This window comes from Phocoena sinus, chromosome 6 (genome assembly GCF_008692025.1).
Source record: "Phocoena sinus isolate mPhoSin1 chromosome 6, mPhoSin1.pri, whole genome shotgun sequence".
NCBI classification, from domain to species: domain Eukaryota; kingdom Metazoa; phylum Chordata; class Mammalia; order Artiodactyla; family Phocoenidae; genus Phocoena; species Phocoena sinus.
In genome coordinates, this window is record NC_045768.1 from 24,490,950 (window position 1) to 24,518,494 (window position 27,545).

General features: G+C 39.4%; 1 protein-coding gene across 2 annotated transcripts in view; it reads right to left on the bottom strand.

Moving 5' to 3' along the window:
• Window positions 1–18,863: 18,863 nt before the first annotated feature.
• ELP1 (elongator complex protein 1) overlaps window positions 18,864–27,545 on the bottom strand; it is a 62,545-nt gene continuing 53,863 nt past the window's right edge. The window contains exons 34-37 of one of the 2 annotated variants that reach the window (XM_032634566.1): window positions 26,762–26,889; window positions 26,227–26,381; window positions 24,021–24,096; window positions 18,864–21,035 (exon numbers count right to left, since the gene is read on the bottom strand). In XM_032634566.1, coding sequence (XP_032490457.1) covers window positions 20,968–21,035; window positions 24,021–24,096; window positions 26,227–26,381; window positions 26,762–26,889 — 427 coding nt within the window. In that variant the 3' untranslated portion in view covers window positions 18,864–20,967. The remainder of the gene's footprint in view (window positions 21,036–24,020; window positions 24,097–26,226; window positions 26,382–26,761; window positions 26,890–27,545) is intronic. The other variant, XM_032634567.1, reaches the window with a different exon arrangement.

Genomic DNA, 27,545 nt, shown 5'->3' on the forward strand with positions numbered 1-27,545 from the left:
CTGTCCTCAGTTCTTTTCATTCTTTTTTCTTTATTCTCCTCTGCAGTAGTTAGTTCCACTATTTTATCTTCCAGGTCATTTATCCATTCTTCTGCCTCAGTTATTCTGCTATTGATCCCTTCTAGAGTTTTTTTTTTTTTTTTTTTTTGCAATACGTGAGCCTCTAACTGTTGCAACCTCTCCCATTGCGGAGCATAGGCTCTGGACGCACAGGCTAAGCGGCCATGGCTCACGGGCCCAGCTGCTCCACGGCATGTGGAATCTTCCTGGACCGGGGCATGAACCCGTGTCCCCTGCATCGGAAGGCAGTCTCCCAACCACTGCACCACCAGGGAAAGCCCTAGAGTATTTTTAATTTCATATATTGTGCTGTTCATCGTTGCTTATTTCCTCTTTAGTTCTTCTAGGTTCTTGTTAAATGTTTTTTGCATTTTCTCTATTCTATTTCTAAGGTTTTGGATCATCTTTACTATCATTATTCTGGATTATTTTTCAGGTAGACTGCATATTTACTCTTCATTTGTTAGGTCTGGTGGGTTTTTACCTTTCTCCTTCATCTGCTGTGTGTTTTTCTGTCTTCTCATTTTGCTTATCTTACTGTGTTTGGGGTCTCCTTTTTTCAGGCTGCAGGTTCATAGTTCCCATTGTTTTTGGTGTCTGTCCCCAGTGCCTAAGGTTGGTTTATTGGGTTGTGTAGGCTTCCTGGTGGAGGGGACTAGTGCCTGTGTTCTGGTGGATGAGGCTGGATCTTGTCTTTCTGGTGGGCAGGTCCACATCTGGTGGTGTGTTTTGGGGTGTCTGTGGCCTTATTATGATTTTAGGCAGCTTCTCTGCTAATGGGTGGGGTTGTGTTCCTGTCTTGCTAGTTGTTTGGCATAGGGTGTCCAGCACTGTAGCTTGCTGGCTGTTGAGTGAAGCTGGGTCTTGGTGTTGAGATGGAGATCTCTGGGAGATTTTCTCTGTTTGATATTATGTGGAACTGGGAGGTCTCCTGTGGACCAGTGTCCTGAAGTTGGCTCTCCCACCTCAGAGGCACAGCACTGACTCCTGCCTGGAGCACCAAGAGCTTTTCATCTTCACGGTTGCAACCTTGCCCGCTAACCATGCTCACCCAGTGCGCCCACAGAGTTGGCGCTGGGTAGGGGGCGGGATTCAGGGACACTTCCTCACTCCCGACGTCTCTCCCGTGGCCTCCTCTCCACTGCTGCTGCCGCTCCCTCTTTCTCTGGGCTCCTGTTGCTCAGTGGGCACCTGCCACTACCCGCTGCTGGCACCCAGCCCCAGCCGGCCGAGCCCGTGGAATTGGAAACTAGCACCAATGTAGATCTTTTAGGATGTGTTTGCTCTTAAAGGATTACCTGCTACTGTTGGAGGGTCTCCTGCAGAGGCAGGGTTTGGCTGTGGCTCACTGTGGGGACCCTTTTCTAAGTATTTGTCCATTTCTTCCAGGTTGTTCATTTTATTGGCACAGAGTTGCTTGTAGTTGTCTCTTAGGATGCTTTGTATTTCTGTGGTGTCTGTTGTAACTTCTTCTTCATTTCTAATTTTATTGATCTGAGTCCTCTCCCTCTTTTTCTTGATAAGTCTGGCTAATGGTTTATCAATGTTGTTTATCTTCTCAAACAACCAGATTTTAGTTTTATTGATCTTTGCTATTGTTTTCTTTGTTTCTATTTCATTTATTTCTGCTGTGATCTTTATGATTTCTTTCCTTCTGCTAACTTTGGGTTTCACTTGTTCTTTCTCTAGTTCCTTTACGTGTATTGTTCATTTGAGATTTTTCTTGTTTCTGGAGGTAAACTTGTATTGCTATAAACTTCCCTCTTAGAACTGCTTTTGCTGCATCCCGTAGGTTTTGGGTTGTCGTGTTTTCGCTGTAATTTGTCTCCAGGTGTTTTTTAATTTCTTCAGTGATCTCATGGTTATTTAGTAACGTATTGTTTAGCCTCCATGTGTTTGTGTTTTTTACGTTTTTCTCCCTGTAATTCATTTCTAATCTGATAGTGTTGTGGTCAGAAAAGATGCTTGATATGAATTCAATTTTCTTAAATTTACTGAGGCTTGATTTGTGACCCAAGATGTGATCTATCCTGGAGAATGTTCCGTGCAAACTTGAGAATAAAGTGTTATCTGTTTTTGGATGGAATGTCGTATAAATATCAATGAAATCTATCTGGTCTACGGTGTCATTTAAAGCTTCTGTTTCCTTATTTATTTTCATTTTGGATGATCTGTCCATTGGTGGAAGTGACGTGTTAAAGTCCCCACTATTATTGTGTTACTGTCGATTTCCTCTTTTATAGCTGTTAGCAGTTGCCTTATGTATTGAGGTGCTCCTATGTTGGATGCATATATATTTATAATTGTTATATCTTCTTGGATTGATCCCTTGATCATTATGTATTGTCCTTCCTTGTCTCTTGTAACATTCTTTATTTTAAAGTCTATTTTATCTGATATGAGTATTGCTCCTCCATCTTTCTTTTGATTTCCATTTGCATGGAATATCTTTTCCCATCCCCTCACTTTCAGTCTGTATGTGTCCCTAGGTTTGAAATGGGTCTCTTGTAGACAGCATATATATGGGTCTTGTTTTTGTATCCGTTCAGCAAGCCTGTGTCTTTTGGTTGGAGCATTTAATCCATTTACGTTTAAGGTCATTATTGTTATGTATGTTCCTATGACCATTTTCTTAACTGTTTTGGGGTTTTTTTTTTTTTTTTTTTTGTAGGTCCTTTTCTTCTCTTGAGTTTCTCACTTAGAGAAGTTCCTTTAGCATTTGTTGTAGAGCTGGTTTGGTAGTGCTGAATTCTCTTAGCCTTTGCTTCTCTTTAAAGCTTTTGATTTCTCCATCGAATCTTAATGAGACCCTTGCCGGGTAGAGTAATCTTGGTTGTAGGTTCTTCCCTTTCTTCACTCTAAGTATATCATGCCACTCCCTTCTGGCTTGTAGAGTTTCTGCTGAAAAATCAGTTGTTTACCTTATGGGAGTTCCTTTGTATGTTATTTGTCATTTTTCCCTTGCTGCTTTCAATAATTTTTCTTTAACTTTTGCCAATTTGATTACTATGTGTCTCGGCATGTTTCTTCTTGGGTTTCTCCTGCCTGGGACCCTCTGCACTTCCTGGACTTGGGTGGCTATTTCCTTTCCATGATAGGGAAGTTATCAACTCTAATCTCTTCAAATATTTTCTCTGGTCCTTTCTATCTCTCTTCTCCTTTTGGCAACCATATAATGCGAATGTTGTTGCATTTAATGTTGTCCCAGAGGTCTCTTAGGCTGTCTTCATTTCTTTTCATTCTTTTTTCTTTATTCTGTTCCGCAGCAGTGAATTCCACCATTCTGTCTTCCAGGTCACTTATCCGTTCTTCTGCCTCAGTTATTCTTCTATTGATTCCTTCTAGTGTAGTTTTCATTTCAGTTATTGTATTGTTCATCTGTTTGTTTGTTCTTTAATTCTTCTAGGTCTTTGTTAAACATTTCTTGCATCTTCTCGATCTTTACCTCCATTCTTTTTCCGAGGTCCTGGATCATCTTCACTATCATTATTCTGAATTCTTTTTCTGGAATGTTGCAAATCTCCACTTCATTTAGTGGTTTTTCTGGGGTTTTATCTTGTTCCTTCATCTGTTACATAGCCCTCTGCCTTTTCATCTTGTCTATCTTTCTGTGAATGTGGTTTTCCTTCCACAGGCTGCAGGATTGTAGTTCTTCTTGCTTCTGCTTTCTGCCCTCTGGTGGATAAGGCTATCTAAGAGGCTTATGCAAGTTTCCTGATGGGAGGAACAGAGAAATTTATTTTTTGCATACATTTTGGTTCATTTGTGTGAACAAACATCTGTTTAGCTTTTCTCATATGCAGATACTTTGCTTATCAGCTAAATGTATTATAATTCTTACAACAACCTGGTAGGTGTTGTGCACAATTTTCAAATGAGGAACCACCTTGCCTCAGGACCTGGGACGTGAGGTGGCCGACCTGGGATATGGAGCCCGTGCCATCATCACCACCATTTTCAGTTTGTCCACAAATTGCACACGTCTTTCTGTCATCTGGCCCCTGCCTGCTTCTTTATCATCAGCTGCCTCTGGCAGCCCTCTTCCTCCACTTCCTTTAGCCCCCCTGTCCTTCTAAACTCTCGGGTCTCCTCTGCCAGAAAGCCGCTCCTGGCTGAGGTGCCAAACACTGAGCTCCCAGAGCACATTGTTCTAAACTTGGGAAGGGCATTTATCAATCTGCTATTTACTGATTTGTTGCCCCACCAGGCTGTGGGTTTCCTTAAGGGCAGGGACCCCGTGTTAATGTCCCTCTGTTTTCCTGCCTAATACTGAGCCTGGGGAATACAGAATTTGGCCAAAGCCTGCCTCTTTGCTCTCATTTGCCTTATCTGTTCATTCCCTGTGCCCTCTGTGCTTCAGTCATACCAGCCTTTTTGTTATTCTTTCCTGTGCATTCCATACCCATTCCTGCCCGATGGCCATGGTGCTTTCTGTGCTATTGGCGTGGAGTACTGTCCCGTAACTCTTCACATGACTTCTAATCCTCACAGCCCTCTGAAACAGCACTTCTATCACTCTATCCCTTTACCACTATCTGCCATTATGCTGTCGACCACAGTGTGTTTATAAGTTCGTACTCTTTCACCACAAGAGCAGGAAGTTGGGAGTGGTTCTTGTTACTGTTTATTTTTTCTGTTTGTTTGTTTTTGCTTTGTTTGGCTTTATTTTTTGCTTTGCTGTGTTACTCCCACTGCCCTGAATAGTACTCAGTAATTATTTGTTGGATGAATACATGGCACATCCTCAGTAAGGTTTTGAGTGGAAGAAAGATTGAATTCAGTGGTCATCCACAGGGTTTTTCTAAGTCATTCCAGGGAGTTTCAAGTATAATGACTGAGGCAGCCTACCTTGGAGATTTAAAAAAACAGTTATCACCTGTCCTCACCAACCCTTTGTCTCTTCCTGTCCCAGGACATCAGCATTGCTTACGGGGAACACCTGCTGCAGGAGCACCTGTGTGAGCCAGCAGGGCTCATGTTTGCCCCCGCTGGTGCCCACGAGAAAGCTCTCAGTGCCTCTGTGGCTTGTGGCAGTTGGCAGCAAGCTCTCTGTGTGGCAGCCCAGCTTCACTTGACCAAAGACCAGCTGGCTGGCCTGGGCAGAACTCTGGCAGGTAAACACGCCATTAGGTTCTCCCAGATAACTTCTCTAATGGCTTTGTGTCTCTGTGGTTTTGTTTGGCAGTTTTGCAGACGTGTGTCAGGTGGGAACACACCTTGGTGCACTGTCATGTGCATGGGTAAAGGTTAATTTGGAGTGGCTTATTAGGTAGAGTAAAAATTAAACTGCTACGAGAGTTCCCCCAATACAATGGCACAATAAAGAAAGCAGTTTACTTGTCTCTCTCATGGCACTAACAAGTCCTCCCATGGTGCGGATCTGCCACCTTTTAGGCAGAGTTGAAGGTGGATTTTCTCCACATCTGTATTCAAGTCCTCAGGAAGGGGAAAAGCTGGAATCGTGAGAGAACACTCCAAGTTGGAAAAGATCTAGCTAACACTTTTCTCTACCTCATTCACCAAACTTACACTTTACAGGACACTGGGTACAGTGTAGCTGGGTAGCAATGTGCCCTGCGAGAATGTAAAGAATTTCCGAGTGGGACTGTTCAAATATAGCCAATAGATCATTGGAAACCATAATAGGAATTTTCAGAAATGAAGCCAAATGTATAAGCAGAGTGAAAGCAAAGGCAGTTTAGCTGTGTCAGGATCTAGGGATTGCCTGAACTGGCGGTGAGGTTATTCCACAGTCAGATTTCTTAGAGTGGAGTGACATTCCCAGAGTGCCAGGGCGAAGAGACAGGTGGGGCTCTGGCCCTCTCAGCCGTGCTTGAATTGAGTGAGTGGCTGGTATATTTTCCCCCCACCTTTTCAAGAGTCTTGTAAATACTGTTATCATCTCCCCATAAAAAGCAGTCCTGAAAAAAAATCCAAACTATATCCTGTTAAATGTACGTACATATTCTTTTGAGTAATTTCACATTGTTTTTTTTTCCTTTGGGATTATAAAAATGTGTGAGATTATCACTTTTCTCTTTCTGGCATTTTCTGGTTATTATATCTGTGGACTCTTCCATAAGCCCTTTCAATTTCCAACCTGAACTTGTTTTACAAATACTGAGAAGTCCCTACTTAAGTCTTAATAAGTCTTCATTCTGGCTCTGTTGATGCTTCTGCTCTAGAAACTTGTTATTTGTAATTTATTTTTTTTTCTTTTTAAAATTTTTTTAACAAATTGAATCAGTTATACGTATACATATGTTCCCATATCTCTTCCCTCTTGCGTCTCCCTTCCCCCCACACTCCCTATCCCACCCCTCTAGGTGGTCACAAAGCACCGAGCTGATCTCCCTGTGCTATGCCGCTGCTGCCCACGAGCTGTCTAATTTACGTTTGGTAGTGTATATATGTCCATGCCACTCTCTTTGTCACAGCTTACCCTTCCCCCTCTCCATATCCTCAAGTCCATTGTCGAGTAGGTCTGTGTCTTTATTCCTGTCTTACCCCTAGGTTCTTCATGACATTTTTTTTCTTAAATTCCATATATATGTGTTAGCATACGGTATTTATCTTTCTCTTTCTGACTTACTTCACTCTGTATGACAGACTCTAGGTCCATCAACCTCACTACAAATAACTCAATTTTGTTTCTTTTTATGGCTGAGTAATATTCCGTTGTATAATATGTGCCACATCTTCTTTATCCATTCGTCCGATGATGGACACTTAGGTTGTTTCCATCTCCGGGCTATTGTAAATAGAGCTGCAATGAACATTTTGGTACATGACTCTTTTTGAAGTATGGTTTTCTCAGGGTATATGCCCAGTAGTGGGATTGCTGGGTCGTATGGTAGTTCTATTTGTAGTTTTTTAAGGAACCTCCATACTGTTCTCCATAGTGGCTGTACCAATTCACATTCACACCAGCAGTGCAAGAGTGTCCCTTTTCTCCACACACTCTCCAGCATTTATTGTTTCTAGATTTTTTGATGATGGCCATTCTGACTGGTGTGAGATGATATCTCATTGTAGTTTTGATTTGCATTTCTCTAATGATTAATGATGTTGACCATTCTTTCATGTGTTTGTTGGCAGTCTGTATATCATCTTTGGAGAAATGTCTGTTTATGTCTTCTGCCCATTTTTGGATTGGGTTGTTTGTTTTTTTGTTATTGAGTTGCATGAGTTGCCTGTAAATTTTGGAGATCAATCCTTTGTCAGTTGCTTCAGTAGCAAATATTTTCTCCCATTCTGACGGTTGTCTTTTGGTCTTGTTTATGGTTTCCTTTGCCGTGCAAAATCTTTTAAGTTTCATTAGGTCCCATTTGTTTATTTTTGTTTTTATTTCCATTTCTCTAGGAGGTGGGTCAAAAAGAATCTTGCTGTGATTTATGTCATAGAGTGTGCTGCCTATGTTTTCCTCTAAGAGTTTGATAGTTTCTGGCATTACATTTAGGTCTTTAATTCATTTTTCGCTTATTTTTGTGTATGGTGTTAGGGAGTAATCTAACCTCATACTTTTACATGTACCTGTTCAGTTTTCCCAGCACCACTTATTGAAGAGGCTGTCCTTTCTCCACTGTACATTCTTGCCTCCTTTATCAAAGAAAAGGTGACCATACGTGCGTGGGTTTATCTCTGGGCTTTCTATTCTGTTCCATTGATCTTTCTGTTTTTCTGCCAGTACCATACTGTCTTGATTACTGTAGCTTTGTAGTATAGTCTGAAGTCAGGAAGCCTGATTCCTCCAGCTCCATTTTTCGTTCTGAAGATTGCTTTGGCTATTCGGGGTCTTTTGTGTTTCCATACAAATTGTGAAAAATGTTTGTTCTACTTCTGTGAAAAATGCCAGTGGTAGTTTGATAGGGATTGCACTGAATCTCTAGATTGCTTTGGGTAGTATAGTCATTTTCACAATGTTGGTTCTTCCCATCCAAGAACATGGTATATCTCTCCATCTATTTGTATCCTCTTTAATTTCTTTCATCAGTGTCTTATAATTTTCTGCATACAGGTCTTTTGTCTCCTTAGATAGGTTTATTCCTAGATATTTTATTCTTTTTGTTGCAATGGTAAATGGGAGTGTTTTCTTGATTTCACTTTCAGATTTTTCATCATTAGTGTATAGGAATGCCAGAGATTTCTATGCATTAATTTTGTATCCTGCTACTTTACCAAATTCATTGATTAGCTCTAGTAGTTTTCTTGTAGCATCTTTAGGATTCTCTATGTAGAGTGTCATGTCATCTGCAAACAGTGACAGCTTTACTTCTTTTCCGATTTGGATTCCTTTTATTTCCTTTTCTTCTCTGATTGCTGTGGCTAAAACTTCCAAAACTATGTTGAATGAGAGTGGTGAGAGTGGGCAACCTTGTCTTGTTCCTGATCTTAGTGGAAATGCTTTCAGTTTTTCACCTGAAAAACTGAGGACGATGTTGGCTGTGGGTTTGTCATATATGGCCTTTATTATGTTGAGGAAAGTTCACTCTATGCCTACTTTCCAGAGAGTTTTTATCATAAATGGGTGATGTATTTTGTCGAAAGCTTTCTCTGCATCTATTGAGATGATCATGTTTTTTCTCCTTCAATTCATTAATATGGTGTATCACGTTGATTGATTTGCGTTTATTGAAGAATCCTTGCATTCCTGGAATAAACCCCACTTGATCATGCTGTATGATCCTTTTAATGTGCTGTTGCATTCTGTTGGCTAGTATTTTGTTGAGGATTTTTGCATCTATGTTCATCAGTGATATTGGCCTGTCCTTTTCTTTCTTTATGACATCTTTGTCTGATTTTGGTATCAGGGTGATGGTGGCATCGTAGAATGAGTTTGGGAGTGTTCCTCCCTCTGCTATATTTAGGAATAGTTTGAGAAGGATAGGTGTTAGCTCTTCTCTAAGTGTTTGATAGAATTCACCTGTGAGGCCATCTGGTCCTGGGCTTTTGTTTGTTGGAAGATTTTTAATCACAGTTTCAATTTCAGTGCTTGTGATGGGTCTGTTCATATTTTCTGTTTCTTCCTGATTCAGTTTTGGCAGGTGGTGCATTTCTAAGAATTTGTCCATTTCTTCCAGGTTGTCCATTTTATTGGCATAGAGTTGCTTGTAGTAATCTCTCATGATCTTTTGTATTCTGCAGTGTCAGTTGTTACTTCTCCTTTTTCACTTCTAATTCTATTGAATTGAGTCTTTTCCCTTTTTTGTTGACGAGTCTGGCTAATGGTTTATCAATTTTGTTTATCTTCTCAAAGAACCAGCTTTTAGTTTTATTGATCTTTGCTCTCGTTTCCTTCATTTCTTTTTCATTTATTTCTCATCTGATTTTTATGATGTCTTTCCTTCTGCTAACTTTGGGGTTTTTTTGTTGTTCTTTCTCTAATTGCTTTAGGTGCCAAGTTAGGTTGTTTATTCGAGATGTTTCCTGTTTTTTAAGGTAGAATTGTATTGCTATAAACTTCCCTCTCAGAACTGCTTTTGCTGCATCCCATAGGTTTTGGGTCGTCCTGTCTCCATTGTCATTTGTTTGTAGGTATTTTTTGATTTCCTCTTTGATTTCTTCAGTGATCACTTCGTTATTAAGTAGTGTATTGTTTAGCCCCCATGTATTTGTATTTTTTACAGATCCTTTCCTGTAATTGATAGCTAGTCTCATAGTGTTGTGGTAGGAAAAGATACTTGATACAATTTCAATTTTCTTAAATATACCAAGGCTTGATTTGTGACCCAAGATATGATCTATCCTGGAGAATGTTCCATAAGCAGTTGAGAAAAATGTGTATTCTGTTGTTTTGGGATGGAATGTCCTATAAATATCAATTAAGTCCATCTTGTTTAATGTATCATTTAAAGCTTGTGTTTCTTTCTTTATTTTCATTTCGGATGATCTGTCCATTGGTGAAAGTGGGGTGTTAAAGTCCCCTACTATGAATGTGTTACTGTTGATTTCCCCTTTTATGGCTGTTGGTATTTGCCTTATGTATTGAGGTGTTCCTATGTTGGGTACATAAATATTTACAATTGTTATATCTTCTTCTTGGATCGATCCCTTGATCATTATACAGTGTCCTTCTTTGTGTCTTCTAATAGTCTTTATTTTAAAGTCTATTTTGTCTGATATGAGAATTGCTACTCCAGCTTTCTTTTGGTTTTCATTTGCATGGAATATCTTTTTCCTCCCCTTACTTTCAGTCTGTATGTGTCTCTAGGTCTGAAGTGGGTCTCTCATAGACAGCATATATATGGGTCTTGTTTTACTATCCATTCAGCCAATCTGTGTCTTTTGGTGGGAGCATTTAGTCCATTTACATTTAAGGTAATTATCGATATGTATGTTCCTATTCCCATTTTCTTAATTGTTTTGGGTTCGTTAGCGTAGGTCTTTTCCTTCTCTTGTGTTTCTTGCCTAGAGAAGTTCCTTTAGCATTTGTTGTAAAGCTTTGGTGATGTTGAACTCGCTCAGCTTTTGCTTGTCTGTAAAGGTTTTAATTTCTCCATCAAATCTGAATGAGACCCTTGCTGGGTAGAGTAATCTTGGCTGCAGATTTTTCTCCTTCATCACTTTAAATATGTCCTGCCAGTCCCTTCTTCTTGCAGAGTTTCTGCTGAAAGATCAGCTCTTAACTTTATGGGGATTCCCTGGTGTGTTATTTGTTGTTTTTCCCTTGCTGCTTTTAATATGTTTTCTTTGTATTTAATTTTTGACAGTTTGATTATGTGTCTTGGCGTGTTTCTCCTTGGATTTATCTTGTATGGGACTCTCTGTGCTTCCTGGACTTGATTATTTCCTTTCCCATATTAGGGAAGTTTTCAACTATAATATCTTCAAATATTTTCTCCGTCCCTTTCTTTTTCTCTTCTTCTTCTGGAACCCCTATAATTCGAATGTTGGTGCATTTAATGTTGTCCCAGCGGTCTCTGAGACTGTGCTCAGTTCTTTTCATTCTTTTTTCTTTATTCTGCTTTGCAGTAGTTATTTCCACTATTTTATCTTCCAGGTCACTTATCCGTTCTTCTGCCTCAGTTATTCTGTCATTGATCCCATATAGAGTATTTTTAATTTCATTTATTGTGTTCATTGTTACTTGTTTCCTCTTTAGTTCTTCCAGGTCCTTGTTAAATGTTTCTTGCATTTTGTCTATTTCCAAGATTTTGGATCATCTTTACTATCATTATTCTGAATTCTTTTTCAGGTAGACTGCCTATTTCCTCTTCATTTGTTAGGTCTGGTGGGTTTTTATCTTGCTCCTTCATCTGCTGTGTGTTCTTCTGTCTTCTCATTTTGCTTAGCTTACTGTGTTTGGGGTCTCCGTTTTACAGGCTGCAGGTTCGTAGTTCCCGTTGTTTTTGGTGTCTGTCCCCAGTGGCTAAAATTGGTTCAGTGGGTTGTGTAGGCTTCCTGGTGGAGGGGACTAGTGCCTGTGTTCTGGTGGATGAGGCTGGATCTTGTCTTTCTGGTGGGTAGGTCCACGTCTGGTGGTGTGTTTTGGGGTGTCTGTGGACTTATCATGATTTTAGGCAGCCTCTCTGCTAATGGGTGGGGTTGTGTTCCGGTCTTGCTAGTTGTTTGGCATAGGTGTCCAGCACTGTAGCTTGCTGGTCGTTGAGTGAAGTTGGGTGCTGGTGTTGAGATGGAGATCTCTGGGAGATTTTCTCTGTTTGATATTATGTGGAGCTGGGAGGTCTCTTGTGGACCAGTGTCCTGAAGTTGGCTCTCCCACCTCAGAGGCACAGCACTGACTCCTGGTTGCAGCACCAAGAGCCTTTCATCCACACGGCTGACCAGTTCTCCTCCAAAGTGTCAAAGTCTTGAAAAACAAGGAAAGCCTGAGAAACTGTCACAGGCAAGAGAAACCCAAGAAGATAGGATGATGTGCTGTACTGTGGCCTCTTGGAAGGGATCAGTTGTGCAATCTACAAGTCCCAAACCAACGGGCATCGGGGTTGGTTTCTGATAAAAGCTCTCTTGTTGGCGTGCAGACGACTGCCTTGCTGTGTTCTCACATGGTGGAGAGGGCTGTTATTTGTAGTTTAAAATTTCTAGTTCTGTTCTTGGTGTCTGTTATCTTCTCTTACATCCTTTTCAACTTTTAGCTTGCTGTGTGTCATGCCTTATAATGGAGTGCACCTAGTTATCCCACATGCTTAGCAGAAAAAGGTGGAGAAGACAATGCTCAAAGATTTTTGAGAAATGTTACAAGGTGGAGTCACTTCATGTGTACATTTAACTTAGGCAGTTTACACAAGTCACCAAAAGAAAGAAAAGATAGCTATTTAAACAGTGGAGGTGACTATTCCTGGTTTTGTCAGCGATAATATGCCCTGGAGTTAGCATGAAATGGGAGATGTGACTCTGCCAGCCCCTTAGTTAACTCTGGGTTCTGTGTGCCTGTCATAGTGTAATTATCTCAACTGGGCTGAAAATGAGTCTCAGATATGAAGATACTGCAAGACCCCTGACATAAGCCAACTTCTCCCATCTAGTGCTCAACCAAAGAAACAGCAGCCTCTTCCTATTAGAGGAAGAACTGGATTAGTGCGAGATGCTAGGTCAGTTTCCCGTATGTGTGCCTTTGTATTTTTCATGACTGATTTTGACTATATGTGTTTTTCACATCCCATGCTAAATTTTGATTGTAACTGCCATTTAAGAAAGGACCGCATGGTATTCTTGCCTCTCTCATAGAAATTCACAAAGTATATAGTTTGATACACAATAAAGACATATTAATGAAGCATTTCAGCAAAAGAACGCTTAACTCTATCTTACCCAGTGCTTCACAAATGTACTTGACCTGAGAATGGTTTCTTGATCCTGCCTTTTATGATCCTTTGAACAGTCTTGGGGAACACTTTTGGAAATGCTATTTTAAAGCAGTTCGCTTTGAATGTATACTCTGTAGAGCTCAATCTCCAATTTGTAGGGGACCATTTTGATTTAAATAGTACCCCTAAAACTGTTTCAACTTCAGTTTTGGGAATGCCGTTCTTAGTAAGCCGACTGTGCTCAGATGCTTATTGTCTTTGCAGGAAAGCTAGCTGAGCAGAAGGAAGCATGGCGACAAAGCCACAGTTTTGGAACAGTACGCCCAGGTAAACTCAGTGACTCCCATCCACACCCCCTCCCCCACCCCCAATCAATAAGCAAGGGCTTCCCAGTTGTACCTTAGTGATCATGACAATTAAAGGAACTGTGGGTATTTAGGAAATCCAGAGATAGTATTTCCCCTGAGGGTCTCCCATCTTGCTGGCTTGACTTGGTAATCTAAATTCAGTATATCTCTAAGTAATTACACTTGTTGTGACAAAGAACTCTATTATAATATGCACTAGTGGCTTGACCTTGGTAGAAAGTATAAATTAAATCTGAAGGGAATTATACCTTTTATATTAACTTGCCAAAGTAGAAACAATGAGAAAAGACCATTCTCAACCAAAGGGATGGAGCGTTACACCCTTTTCTGGCTTTCACTCCCGTTCTTTCTGTTGGAAATGTCTCTTTTACCTCGGGCAGCTTGATGGGTTCCAATTTCCCACCAGGTTATAAAGATAAGTACGTACACCAGCTTTTGATAGAATTCTAGGATTTATTATGAAAATAATAAAGCCTATGCACTGTCACAGACTTAACAGGACACAGGTACACAATTAATACCAGGGATTCCTGCCTCTAGGGTTTTGGCCTTTGATGAGAAAGTGTTACAGTTGTCACTAGTGGGCACATCTGCATAACAAAATTGTGCTTTTAAAATACTTCTTTGTCTTTCATGTAATAAGAGTGAGTGAAACAAGGTAACTGTGATATCATTAGATCCTGGAAAGAAACTATGTTGGGTGATTGAGCTGAAAACATGAAGATATATCCCACCTAAGATGGTTAATTAAATGGATAAGATGCCTGCTTTTGATTTCTAACATTTCTTTTTGACTTTCTTAGAATTTCCAACTCTCTGCTTACGTGACCGATCTGTTCTTGCACGTTTTTTTTTCCATTAGAGGTGTTATCGTATTTACTGTACTGATCTTAAGTTCCCAGCCTCACAATCTCAACATCCCTGCCCTATCAGAGTCCTGTTCTGATGCTTGCTTTGACTCTTCAGACTGTGTTTTAATCCCTTTTGTATGCCTTGTAATTTTCTGTCAAAAGCCTAATGTGTGTGATATACTGGGTTAAAGCAAATCTGATAAATAGGTCTTTAATGATATGGTGATGAGGCTGGGGGTTGGGTAGGAGAAGTGTTCTGTAGTCCTTTGATTAGCTGGCAGTCTTTAAGTGAGCATGTACCTCATCTGTGAACTTCACCAGTGCTTCTCAGTTTTTTTCACTCTTTAGGTAGGACAGGAAGGTTAGAGGGGGCTGGAGTTGGGTATTTCCCTGCCTCCACATTGGTTAGGCCCTGGTGAAACCCACTTTGATTAGGCTCTGCCAAAATCATTTGAGTGCAGGTCTTGTTAAGATCAGTATTTTCAAATGTCTGCTTTTCCCTTCCCCCTGCTAGAAGTACGTAGACACCGTGAGAAGTTCTGGTAGGGCTCCTGGAGGTAAAAACTCACAAAAGTGTAGGAATTTCCGTAAGTATGGACCCCTATAGAGTTTTTAACTCTTGGCCTTGTCTACAGTGAGTGATATTAGCTGGAGAAATTCAGTCTTTCACCCTAAGTGTGATGTTTGCTAGCTTTTTTGGGAGTTTAATAGGTGTGAGAAACTGGGAGGGATGTTGTTGGAGTTGGCAAACTATAGCCTGTGGGCCAAATCTTATTGGCCACCTGTTTTGTAAATAAAGTTTTATTGGAACATAGCCTCACCATTTGTTTACCCATTGTCTGTGGCTGCTTTTGCACTTAAAACCGCAGAGTTGAAGAGTTGTGACAGAGACAGTCTGGATGAAAGTCCCAGAAAGCCTAAAATATTAACTCTCTAGCCTCTTACAGAAAAAATTTGCCAATCCTAGCCCACTTGTGTTGAGGAAATTCCCTTTTATTCCTGGTTCTGAGAGTTTTTATCATGAACGGGTATTGAAGTTTCCTGATTGCCTCTTAAACTAAGATGTTTTCTGTTTTGTTTTTAGACCAGTGATAGGGTGAATTGTATTGACGTATTTTCTTTTTTTAATTGGAGGATAATAGTTTATTTACAATGTGGTGTTAATTTCTGCTATACAGCAAAGTGATTCGGCTATACATATATATACATTCGTTTTTATATATTATTTTCCATTATGGTTTATCATAGGATACTGAATATATACTTCTCTGTGCTATACAGTAGGACCTTGTTGTTTATCCATTCTATATATAATAGCTTACATCTGCTCACCCCAACCTCCCACTCCATCCCTCCCCCACCCTCTTCCCCCTTGGAAACAAGTCTGTTCTCTATGAGTGAGTCTGTTTCTGTCTCGTACACAGGTTCATTTGTGTCATATTTTAGACTCCACATATAAGTGACATCATGTGGTATTTGTCTTTCTGACTTTCTTCACTTAGTATGATAATCTCTTGTTGCTGCAAATACCATTGTTCTTTTATATGGCTGAGTAGCATTCCATTGTATATATGTACCACGTCTTCTTTATCCATTCATCAGTTGATGGACATTAAGACTGTTTCCATGTCCTGGCTATTGTGAATAGTGCTGCTATGAACATAGGGGTACATGTATCTTTTTGGATTACAGTTTTGTCTGGATATATGTCCAGGAGTGGGATTGCTGGCTCATATGGTAATTCTATTTTTAGTTTTCTGAGGAACCTCCATACTGTTTTCCATAGCAGCCACACCAACTTACATTCCCACCAGTGGTGTAGGAGGGTTCCCTTTCTTCCACATCCTCTCCAACATTTGTTATTTTATAGAGTTCTAATGATGGCCATTCTGACCTGTGTGAGGTGGTACCTCATTGTAGTTTTGATTTGCATTTCTCTAATAATTGGCGCTGTTGAGCATCTTTCCATGTGCCTCTTGGCCATCTGTATGTTATGTGCCTCTTGGCCATCTGTATGTTATTGGGAGAAATGTGTATGTTGGTCTTATGCCCATTTTTCGATTTGGTTGTTTGTTGAGTTGTATGAACTGTTTGTATATTTTGGAATTTATGCCCTTGTCCATAGCATCATTTAGAAATATATTCTGCCATTCTGTAGGTTGTCTTTTCGTTTTGTTTATGGTTTCCTTTGCTGTGCAAAAGCTTTTATGTTTGAAAGGTCCCATTTATTTTTATTTCCATTGCCTTAGAAGACTAACCTAAGAAAACATTGGTACGATTTATATCAATGTTTTGCCTATGATCTCTTCTAGAGATACAATAGAACATATAATGATACAAACAATAGAACAGTTAGAGTTAATTGATGTTTCCAGGACATTACATCCAAAAAACCAGAATTTACATTCTTTCCAAGTGCACACGGAACATCCTCTAGGGCTGACCACATACCAGGGCACAAAACAAACCTCAACAAATTTAAGAGTGTAGGAATTATTTGTAGCATCTTCTCAGACCACAATGCCATGAAACGTGAAATCACAGAAAAAGAAAGAAATGCGAAAAACGATTACATGCAACTAAACACCATGCTACTAAAAAAACAATGGGTCAATGAGGAAATGAAAAATTACCTTGTGACAAATGACAGTGAAAATACAGCCATACAAAATCTAGGGGATGCAGCAAAACCAGTTCTAGGGGGAAGTTTACCACAATACAGGCCTTCCTTCCTTACAAAACAAGAAAAATCTCAACCTAACCAACCACTTAAAAGAATTACAAACAAAACAAAGTCAGAAGAAAGGAAAGAATAAAGATCAGAGAGGAAGCAATAGAGATTAAAAAAAAAAAAAGACAAAAACCAATAAAAGCAAGAGCTGCTTCTTTGAAAGGGTAGACAAAATTGACAAAACTCTCCAGGCACAAAAAGACAAGAGAACCTAAATAAGCAAAATAAGAAATGAAAAATCAACCAGTTACACAGAAATACAAAAAACTATAAGGGAATACTATAAACAATTATATACCAACAGATTTGAAAACCTAGATGTAATAGACAAGTTTCTAGAAACACAGAGCCCACCAAAATTGAATCAAGAAGAAATAGACAATTTGAAAAACTCCCTACAAAGTCCAGGACTGGATGGCTTCACAGATGAAGTGTACCAAACATACAAAGAAGAACCTATACCAATCCTTCTCAAACTCTTTGAAAACACTGAAGAGGAGGGAACACTACCAAAGACATTCTATGAAGCCACCATCACCCTGATACCAAAACTGGACAAAGGTATCACCTAAAAAGAAAATTACAAGCCAATACCTTTCATGAATACAAATGCAGAAATTCTCAACAAAATATTAGCAAATTGAATCCAACAACACATGAAGAAGATCATACATGGGACTTCCCTGGTGGTGCAGTGGTTAAGAATCCGCCTGCTAATGCAGGGTACACGGGTTCAATCCCTGGTCCAGGAATATCCCACATGCCATGGAGCAGCTAAGCCTGTGCGCCACAACTACTGAAGCCTGCACTCCACAAGAGAAGCCACTGCAGTGAGAAGCCCACACACTGCAATGAGGAGTAGCCCCCACTCTCCGCAACTAGAGAAAGCCCATGAGCATCAACAAAGACCCAACACAACCATAAATAAAAAATCATACACCAAGTGGGATTCATCCCAACTTCACAAGGATGGTTCAACATATGCAAATCAATGTGATACACCACATCAAAAGACAAAAACCACATGATCATCTTAATAGATGCAGAAAAAGCTTTTGACAAAATTCAGTGTCCATTCATAATAAAAACTCTTTCCAAAGTGGGTAGAGAGGCAACATATCTCAACATAATAAAACCTATTTATGACAAACCCACAGCCAATATAATACTCAATGGTGAAAAGCTGAAAGCCCTCCTGCTAAAATCTGGAACAAGACAAGGATGCTCACTTTCACCACTTCTACTGAACATAGAACTGGAAGTCCTAACCACAGCAGTCAGATAAGAAAAAGAAATAAAAGGTATCCAAATTGGGAGGGAAGAGGTAAAGTTTTCATTATCTGCAGATGACATGATCCTGTATATAGAAAATCCTAAGCACTCCACACAAAAACTACTAGAACTGATAAATGAATTCAGTAAGTACCAGGATACAACATACAGAAACTGGTTGCATTTCTTTACACTAACAATGAAATATCAGAAAGGGAATGTAAAAAAAAAAAATACCTTTTAACATCATAGCCCCAAAATAAAAATACTTAGAAGTAAACAAGACTTATATGCTGAGAAGTATAAAACATTAATAAAGGAAATTAAAGATGATTCAAAGAAATGGAAAGATATCCCATGCTCTTGAAATGGAAAAATTGATATTATTAAAATGGCCATACTACTGAAAGCAATCTACATATTTAATGCAATCCCTATCAACTTACCTGTGACATTTTTTCACATAACTAGAATAATCCTAAAATTTACATGTAACCATAGAAGACCCAGGATTGCCAAAGTAATCCTGAGGAAAAGAACAAAGCAGGAGGCGTAAACCTTCCAGACTTCAGACAGTACTACCAAGCTACAGTAATCAAAACTGTGATATATGCACAAAAACAGACACATGGATCAATGGAACAAAACAGAACTCAGAAATAAACCCACACACCTATGGTCAATTAAACCTTAAAGGAGGCAAGAATATTAAATGGGAAAAAGACAGTCTCTTAAGCAAGTGATACTGGGAAAGTTGGACAGCTGCATGTAAATCAATGAAGTGAGAACATACCTTTTGCACCATGCACAAAAATAAACTCAAAATGCCTTAAAGTTTATTTTTAAGAAATCCTCTTCAATTATGACTATGAAAAATCCCTCAGATGTGTACATGTGTGTATATATGTAGATACATATGGAAAATAAATTTATTTTAAAATACGTGGCAATGCTAAGAAATTACACCAAGCTATACTCATAAAGACATAATAAAAACATTAGCCCCTGCCTCTGTTTTTTAAAGAAGTCTAAATTTAAAATGTGCATTTATTGGAGAAAGTCCTCTGCAAGTTTCCTCTTGATGTCTGGAGCATCTGAACAAAGCTGATTCCATGGAACAAACTAAATAACTGAGGCTTTTAGCTTCTTGCATGAATTTGCTTTGGGAAGAGGCCAAATTTGGGGGAAGAATTATATACTCTTCTCTAGAACTTGACAAAATCTTTCCCACAAAGTAAGCATTCACAACTCCAAGGAGTTTCTCCTTTGCCCATACACAGCACTTTTCCCCACGAATTCACCCTTGACTTGGCCTTCAATTTGGAAGGTCTGCTCTCACCTGCTTCTCCTCCAAATGAATAAAATTCCATCTTGCTCAGAGAGAGAGTAATTGATAGTAATCTGTATTCACACAAATTCCTTTTTGCTGCTTCAATATATTATTTCAAGGAAAGTGAACATCCATGCAAAGTCACACCATTATCAACAGACACATTTACTTCTATTTCCCACCCATCAGCATGGGTCCCTTTACTATTATCCATAGCAAGAGCACTATAATATATTAAAATGACATGTAAGTTACCATGTTCGTTAATCCACACCAAAGAGTAGTCACAAAGCACTTGCAGCCTTTCAACGTTGGGCACTTAATTATAGATATTCTTCTTCTACTTTTTCTATTATTTTGTGAAAATTTTCAGACACACAGAAAAGATGAATTATACAGTGAACACACCTAGATTCTAAAGTTTACATTTTGCTATACTAGGCAAAGGCTTCTTTAGTTACACAATTCTGGGTATACCTATACTCTGACATCCTGCTGGTTTACGTAGAGTAATAAAGGTCTAGTTCTGGTATTAAAAGCATGAAAGAGGTTGTTAACCTTACCCAAGAGTCAGCCACAAACTACTGTCAAAATGAACTGAGCTTTTTTCTAGACTCACCAAAGAGATAACATTCTCATTTCTTCCAAAGAAAATAACTAAAAGACAGAGGTCAGTTAAGCACCGTAAAGAAAAATAAATGAAATGGCCCAGATACTGACAAAAACATTATGTTAAAAGAAGGAACATTTGGAGAAAAAGGAGTAACTTACTGCTGCTCATGCCTATGATGCACGCTGCTCACCATCCCAAATGTACGCAATACTGTTTCGGAAATTCTAATCTGTTCCAGCTCTAACGCTGCTAACTCTAGTAGAACATTCACAGGCAATGAAAATAGTCCACGTGGACACTTAGTGATAGGAGGCTCAAACCAGTTATAACTGGAAGCACATGACCTGGCAAGATATTACAAAATAACCGCTGTCAGCCTAGGAAAGCTTAGAATATCAAAGGATAGATTTCACTTTTCATTCTGCTTTAGTTCAAGGTGAAGTCATTTAAATGATTAAATCAGACCTATCGTTGGGAGCACTAATAGCCATTAGTTGTTTATACATAAGGCTTTCCTCAAGGAACATAAAACAATTCGAAAACATTATTTAACTTCTCTTCACACTTTTGAGGTAGCAGCCACGAAACATTCCCAATTAACTGAGGCACAAATCAATCTGTGATTTGTCTACTTACGGTCCCGATATGATTCCGACCTGTAGCTGGGAATGAAACCCAATGTCCTGATTACCATAAATACCAGAAATATGCTCTCAGTCAGCGCTAAGTAGAAGAACAGTAATTTTTACAAAATGATGCTATATGGGTTAAAGCTTAAAGCCTTGCTAACGATTAAGATTGTACGCAAAATAAAATAGAACTGGTGTCTGCTGAGGTCTGCTGCACAGAGCAGCTCTCCGTAATGCTAAGGTAGATGGTCTTACTCTCCCCAGTTCCCAGCAGCCAGGCCTCGAGGAGTGAGGAGTGGAAGGAAAACAGCCTTCTCTGCCAGAGCCCTCCTAACTGGGGTCAGAGTCACTCTAGAAGGCTCAGTTTCCACTGGGTTCTTCTGTTGATCTTTGGTGGTATAAAAAGCTCAGCATCTGAAAGAAAGGAGAGGGAAATTGTGATAGACACACTATTTTTTCTTGGTGGGAGCTGAGGCAAGTAACTCTAAGCTAAAATTAGGCAACTGGGCTTTGCACCTACAAGACGACCATCAGAACCAGAGTTAATGTTCCATCAAACTATACACCTAAGATCTGTACATTTTACTGTATGTAAAATTTACATCAATTATAAGAGTAAAAAAAAGTAGTGGCGGGGCTTCCCTGGTGGTGGCGCAGTGGTTGAGAGTCCGCCTGCCGATGCAGGGGACGCGAGTTCGTGCCCCGGTCCGTGAAGATCCCACATGCCGCGGAGCTGCTGGCTCCGTGAGTCATGGCCGCTGAGGCTGCGCGTCCGGAGCCTGTGCTCCGCAACGGGAGAGGCCACAACAGAGAGAGGCCCGCGTACAGCAAAAAAAAAAAAAAAAAAAAAAAAGTAGTGGCGTGTATTCAGTATGTAAAGTTAATGGACAGAAAATGCTTTATGATAAAAATTTCTGCAGACACACTGATTAAAAATGTCCATATTTTTAAAAAATAAATAAATGGAGGCGGTGGGTGATGGTTGGGGGAAATTTGTCACCGTTAGATAAAACTTGCAGGCCCTCTTTCAGTTAGATTTATGGAGTCTCTTATCTATGTAGGAATCATATACAGGAAGTAGAGACATGAGAAAACATGCATATAAACACATGGTCTTTCTCAGTATTATTCATAGTACATCTGTATATATGACCCATACAGACATGAAAAATTATTTACATGAATATTTTGAAATGTGTGAAAAATGCCCAAGATAAAATGTTTTAAAAACATGGTTTTCATTATAGATATATACATGCATGGTACACATGTATGACTAGAAATTTTTAAATCTTAATTTTCTTTGCCATACTGTACAATCCAGATTTTCTCTACTAATCATAACAGTTTTATAATTTCACATACAATTACTATTCTCTACACCCCCAAACAAAAATCTATATAGACAGAAAGACCACAAGAAGTTTCGCTTATTTATAATATTGGAAAAGCCTACTTAAATTCATTGTCAACAAGCTCCATAATTTTATGTTAAATAGTGGGTAAACTTTGAATGAGACTCCATTTTTTAAAAAAGAAACAAGTTCTGAAAATAGTGTATTTTATTTTTAAAAATTAGGTATAACTACAATTATATTTGATTCTTAAACTAAATATAAATACCAAGTATTGACTTATTGGCAGGAAAGAAATTATTCTGACAAACTGTATGACAGCAGGACATGACATCTTTCACATTTCCATGTTTGAATTTCACAGCACAGAGAGAGTCATTTCACAAAAATAATTTGAGGGCTTTATCAGTTTTTCCAAGGACTTCTCTTAATCCTTTGATAGTCAAATCATACTCATTTGAAGAATTTTGTTATCAACTGTAACAAGTCCAGTTTCACCGTGATTTAAGCACTACTGTGGTAAAACGTTAATCCATTTTATGAAATGGATTACATTTTTGCAGACTTGCAATCAACCTGCATGGTACTACGTTGCATCTTAACATGAAACCATCAGAAAATGCCCTATCAAGTCTCTGATCCCCTACTACTACTGTTAGCTGGGAAGGGGCAGGTGAGGAATATTTGAGAGGAACTAATTTTGTGAGTAGCTCATCCGCCTCTTTTTGGGTTATGAGAACTTCTCCTTTCCTAAACAATCTACACTAGTGTTCCCACACAGGGACACAGATAATACATACTCTGATAATGAGGAGCCGCAAAATTTTAAAGTCTTTAAGGCTCAGCTGGGAAATGGAAGTGCTCTTTGATAAAGCCAACTAGACCACCCTAGAGAAAGGTGTGACTGAACTTGACCTGAAGGTCAGCATCAAGCCAGCAGTGAGGAAAACGGGACAGAAATCACAACTGGATTCGACACATTACAAACTAAACAATTACCAAACAACCTCTGGCCTGAGATGAATTGTAGCATCTCAGAAATAAGTGTACGTTTTGGGACTGATACCAAAGGCAGCTTGCCAGCCTCCAGGAAGAAGGGGATCTAGGGATACAGCAGTCAACTGTCTGCATATATGAGCTTAGCTGGAATGGAAGGGAGTTAATTTATTCCTGGTAGCAATATAAGCCATGAAAGTTAAACTTGACATGGCTCCCACAAATGCTACTTCAAATGTTATCAAAATGCTACCACAGTAGAGCATTTAGATGAAAAAATTGCAGAACATTGCCTCTCACATGCCAGAAATGCAAATAGCAGCCGTAAAAACTGCCACCGTTTCAAAGCTAAAAAGAAGTTGCTATGCTTGACTGATCCACATGAAGGACGAATACTCTGGCACCAAATTGATCTGTCAAAAGGTTTTTAACCAACTTTCAAAAGAAAGCCTTTAGGGCTTTTAACTTTGAGGAATATGTAACCTAACTGATGAGAATCCTCTCCCCCCCACCACAAAGAAACAGAACATTTTAGGAATTCAACAGAAAATGCAGATGAAATGCTAATCTTCTTTGGATTTGTTTTCAAATTATACTGTTAATCCTAAGTATGACTAAAATGGTCCAGCTTTTAAGCAGGAATATGAAAATGTCCCCAAGACACAATGCAAAACTGCCAATAGCCAAAAAGGATGATTCAGATGAATCCTTAAAATGTATGTGCAAATTAGACTGTTTAGGAGTCACACTTCTTCAACTGTGATGTGTCTGTATGGACTAGTGTATGCCATTGCATTAATAAGTGTGCATGTCAGAACAATTTTTTTTTAATTATACATTTAATGTCACATTGGATTTCTTACCCGCCAACCCAGGATCCCAACACTAAAGGCGTTAAACTAATTTTACTAAAGACAAACTCTTAGAACTGAGGGAAAATAGTAGTGATTCCCCAATCTCTCCTTATACTACTAACCATCTCAACACTTAGAAAAAGATACTCCTTCTGCTTAGTACTATAATAATTTAGAGAGAAAAAAATACTAACCAAGAACAGGAACTGAAGTCTTTTCTTGTTGATAAGAGGCCATGATACTATTTGCAGTAGAATTGGGACCTAGAACCTAAGTAGAAAGTAGACTGAATCAGCAAAGATTATCTTATAATTCTGCTGACTGCAAATACCAAATCTCTACCAGCAATAAATAGCCTTTCATTTTCATTATGGTATCAAACACATATGTGATTTTAATTTGCCAGTTTCTCCAGTCTCAATTCAGACCTCTACATCTCCTGTCCACCAGAAGAACAAGGTAATGATGGGGGGAAAACAGAAGAAAATCTCAGTGATATATGCCTGGTCCTTTCCAAATAAGTGAGCCATACCCTGGGGGGAGGGGATATAATAATAAGAGGTTATAGAATACACAGAGCACCAGACTGTACTCAAAGATTTGTGAGAATTTTTACATTTAAACAATTCTGTGCATATCATGGAGGAGAATGCAAACTCCGCACACGTGTTTAAGGTAAAACAAGAGACTTTGCAGGAATTCCACGCCCGCTCGAGCCTCAGCAGGCACACTCCAGGCCCTCCGCCTCGCCTTCACTCAGGTCTGTGTGTTCTCCCCTGGGGCACTCTCAGCAGTGATGTCATGTGCTCAAAACACTGCCATGTGACCCATGGTATCCTGCACAGATGACATTACCATGCTTTACCAACCAAAGCAAAAACACAATTTTCCTGGTCATTTCCCCTAGAAGACTCGTAAGTTGGTATCTTAGATGTTAACATGATCTGAATAGATGAGGATAAGGGAGAGCATTGGGAAGCATTATAAATTTTTAGCCTCGAAAGCACTAGTTCTGAAGGTGATCACATTTCTTCTAGGAAATACTTATAGTAAATTCAAGTATTTATGAGGGGCTAATTCTCAGTTGCTTTTATCTTTATGGTTTGTAAAATGCTTTTATATCTACCCTCTCATCTAACCTTCAAAACATTCCAGTGAACTATACAGGGGAGTATTATCCCCATTTATAACTGAGGAAATCGAGACCCAGTAAGCTTATGAGCTGATTTCCAGCCTCTCTCTCAGCTCCAAACCCACCCTTCCTATACACTGCTCGTGATGCTGGGACTGGGGGCCTGAGAAAACACCCCTCCTTGGACAGCCGTTATGCTCCAACAATAGCAGACACCAGCTGGACGGAGAAAGGAGAGGGAATTTGTTCCCTTGTTCGCTTGCTTTCACTCAACAGTAGCTCTGTACCCCGCAGCAGCTGTTTGTCCCAGTTTCTGTTTATTTCTGTACGCTTAGACCCAGCCTCATCCTGCCCCCTCGGCAATACCAGCACCAGCTGGCTGCCACCCCCTTCTCCAAGGTTCAAGAACCAGCTCTGCAGGGGCCTCACCTCCAAGCGTCTAAATTCTAAGAATCCCACCTCTTCCTTTTGTTCCTTCAGCGTTATGGGTACAAGTGGCTGTCAGGTTTCAATCTCAATGTTCCTTCTCTGTGTTCCCTTTCTGCCTTCTCAGTCCTCTAGTACTTGGTTAACCAGTTCCATATATTAAACTCTCTCTGATAAAATAACAGCTGTGGTTTTTGTTTTTCCTTAATGGACTCTGACTGATAAACCAGCCTTTCTGAATCAAAACTGAAACTTTGAACAACAGACCTGAGATGTAAGAGACTGAGCAGATAGATATACACAATAAATAGATGACAATATATTAGAATTCTTGATGGGACACAAACAGCTTTAACATAATTAGCAAGCTTGTTACAACAACACAGAAGTGACAAGTCAAATTTACCATAAAACAAGAGAAAAAGCAATTGTCTGGGCTTCCTTTAAAGAACTCAGATCCCATCCATAAGTCTGAACAGAGAGGTGAGAGGCCAGTTCTGGTCCTAGCTTGCCCCCTACCCTGACCAATCTCACTGAAGGTCAGGGCAACCATCTGACATCTGACTTTCCCATCTTCTCCATGACAGCAGTTTCATGCAGAAAGGAGAAATAAAAAGCAAACTTAACCTAGGCCAAGGTGTACTATGAACTATACTATCAAACATAAAATCTTCTTACTGACAGCTTAAACATAAGTCTAAGACAATTTAACTATTGTATAGTACGTTTTAAGAACAGGAAAATCTTTTGCTCTCACTATTAAGAGATTGTGTGAGAGTAATAACCTGTCAAAGTGATTTAAAAAAAAAAAGAAGCACATTCTGTCTTTGAGGAAAACTTACAGGTGTAGCTGAACTCTGCTGGGGGGTGAGAGTCCAAATTTCTGGAAGTGACCTTTCCATTAGCTGCAGAGTATCTTCAAAGGCCTTCTGTAATTCCCTTCCTTGCTCGTCAAACTCAAAGAGAAAGAGTATCTTTAAAATATGGTATATTTCATCTAGAGAGAAGAAATTTGAGAGTGGTAAGTTGTATCACCAGCTCCACTGCTAGAATCCTAACAGGAGTTTCTTTCCCAAGTGAAAATATCTAATAGCATACTACAATATCTCCCTCATTTTCTTCTTTCTCCCCAAAAGCTGGAATAATTCAACATATCTACTACAAAAAGAAAACAAACCCACTAGAGCCAAGCAGGAAAGCAGTGCCTCCTCTGTCTTTATCCTGGTTTCAGTGATAGTCTCTCACAGCTCAGGTAGGTGGATGCCAAAGAGGAAGACATCTAGGCTATTGGCTGAGAAGTTGTTTCAGGAATGCACCCTGAAGTGACGAATTTACTATGTTTTTTGTGGGCAAGAATCATCAGTATTGAGAATATACCTTTCAAATTTTCAGTGCCCTGCACCACATCACTCAATGCCTCCAAAAGGGCCAGATCCTCCAGTGGACTCCCTTCCTTAAGGCTGTGCTTCTTCCGTTCCGCTTTGCGCCGATTCTTAGATGATCTCCTGTTAGAAATTAGAGATGTTTTAAAAGGGGCTCTCCTTGTGCTGAACAGATTAAAATGAATGTAACTATTGGCCACCAACTTTCTGGGAAACCAGAGTATATACAGATGGTATTTGTATTTTCGGGAAAATGGTGAAGGTGTTAAGATGATACATAAAAATTAAATTGGGAGAGAAAAGGCAGGAAGTAATAAGGAAAACCCTAAAAAGTGATGCCTGGCCTTGAAGTTTTGATTAAAATACAGAATAAAATCGGATTTCATCTGATAGTAAGAGGCAGAAAAATGAAAAGAACAAACAGCTTCAATTTTGTAGCAAAAACCAAGTAAGTTTAAAGGCAACAAAATTAAGTTGAAGTAAGATAACAGACATACCAGATTGGAATTTGAATATCATAAAATATATATGAATCCCACATTCTCTCCTGCCTCAGAGGTCTTTAATTATGCCATTTGTTTTGTCTGGGACTCTCACCCCAGCTCTCAAAGCCCAGTTCTAGGTGGCTTTCTTGCAGTTTCTGATTGCCCCACACAACCTCACAGGTCTCCATTCTGAATTCCTAAAGCACAATTTGGTTTAAATATATAATCTTGCATTATACACTGTTGTTTCCCAAGGAAGAGTACAGCTCTTATAACTCACATCTCCTTAAAAGG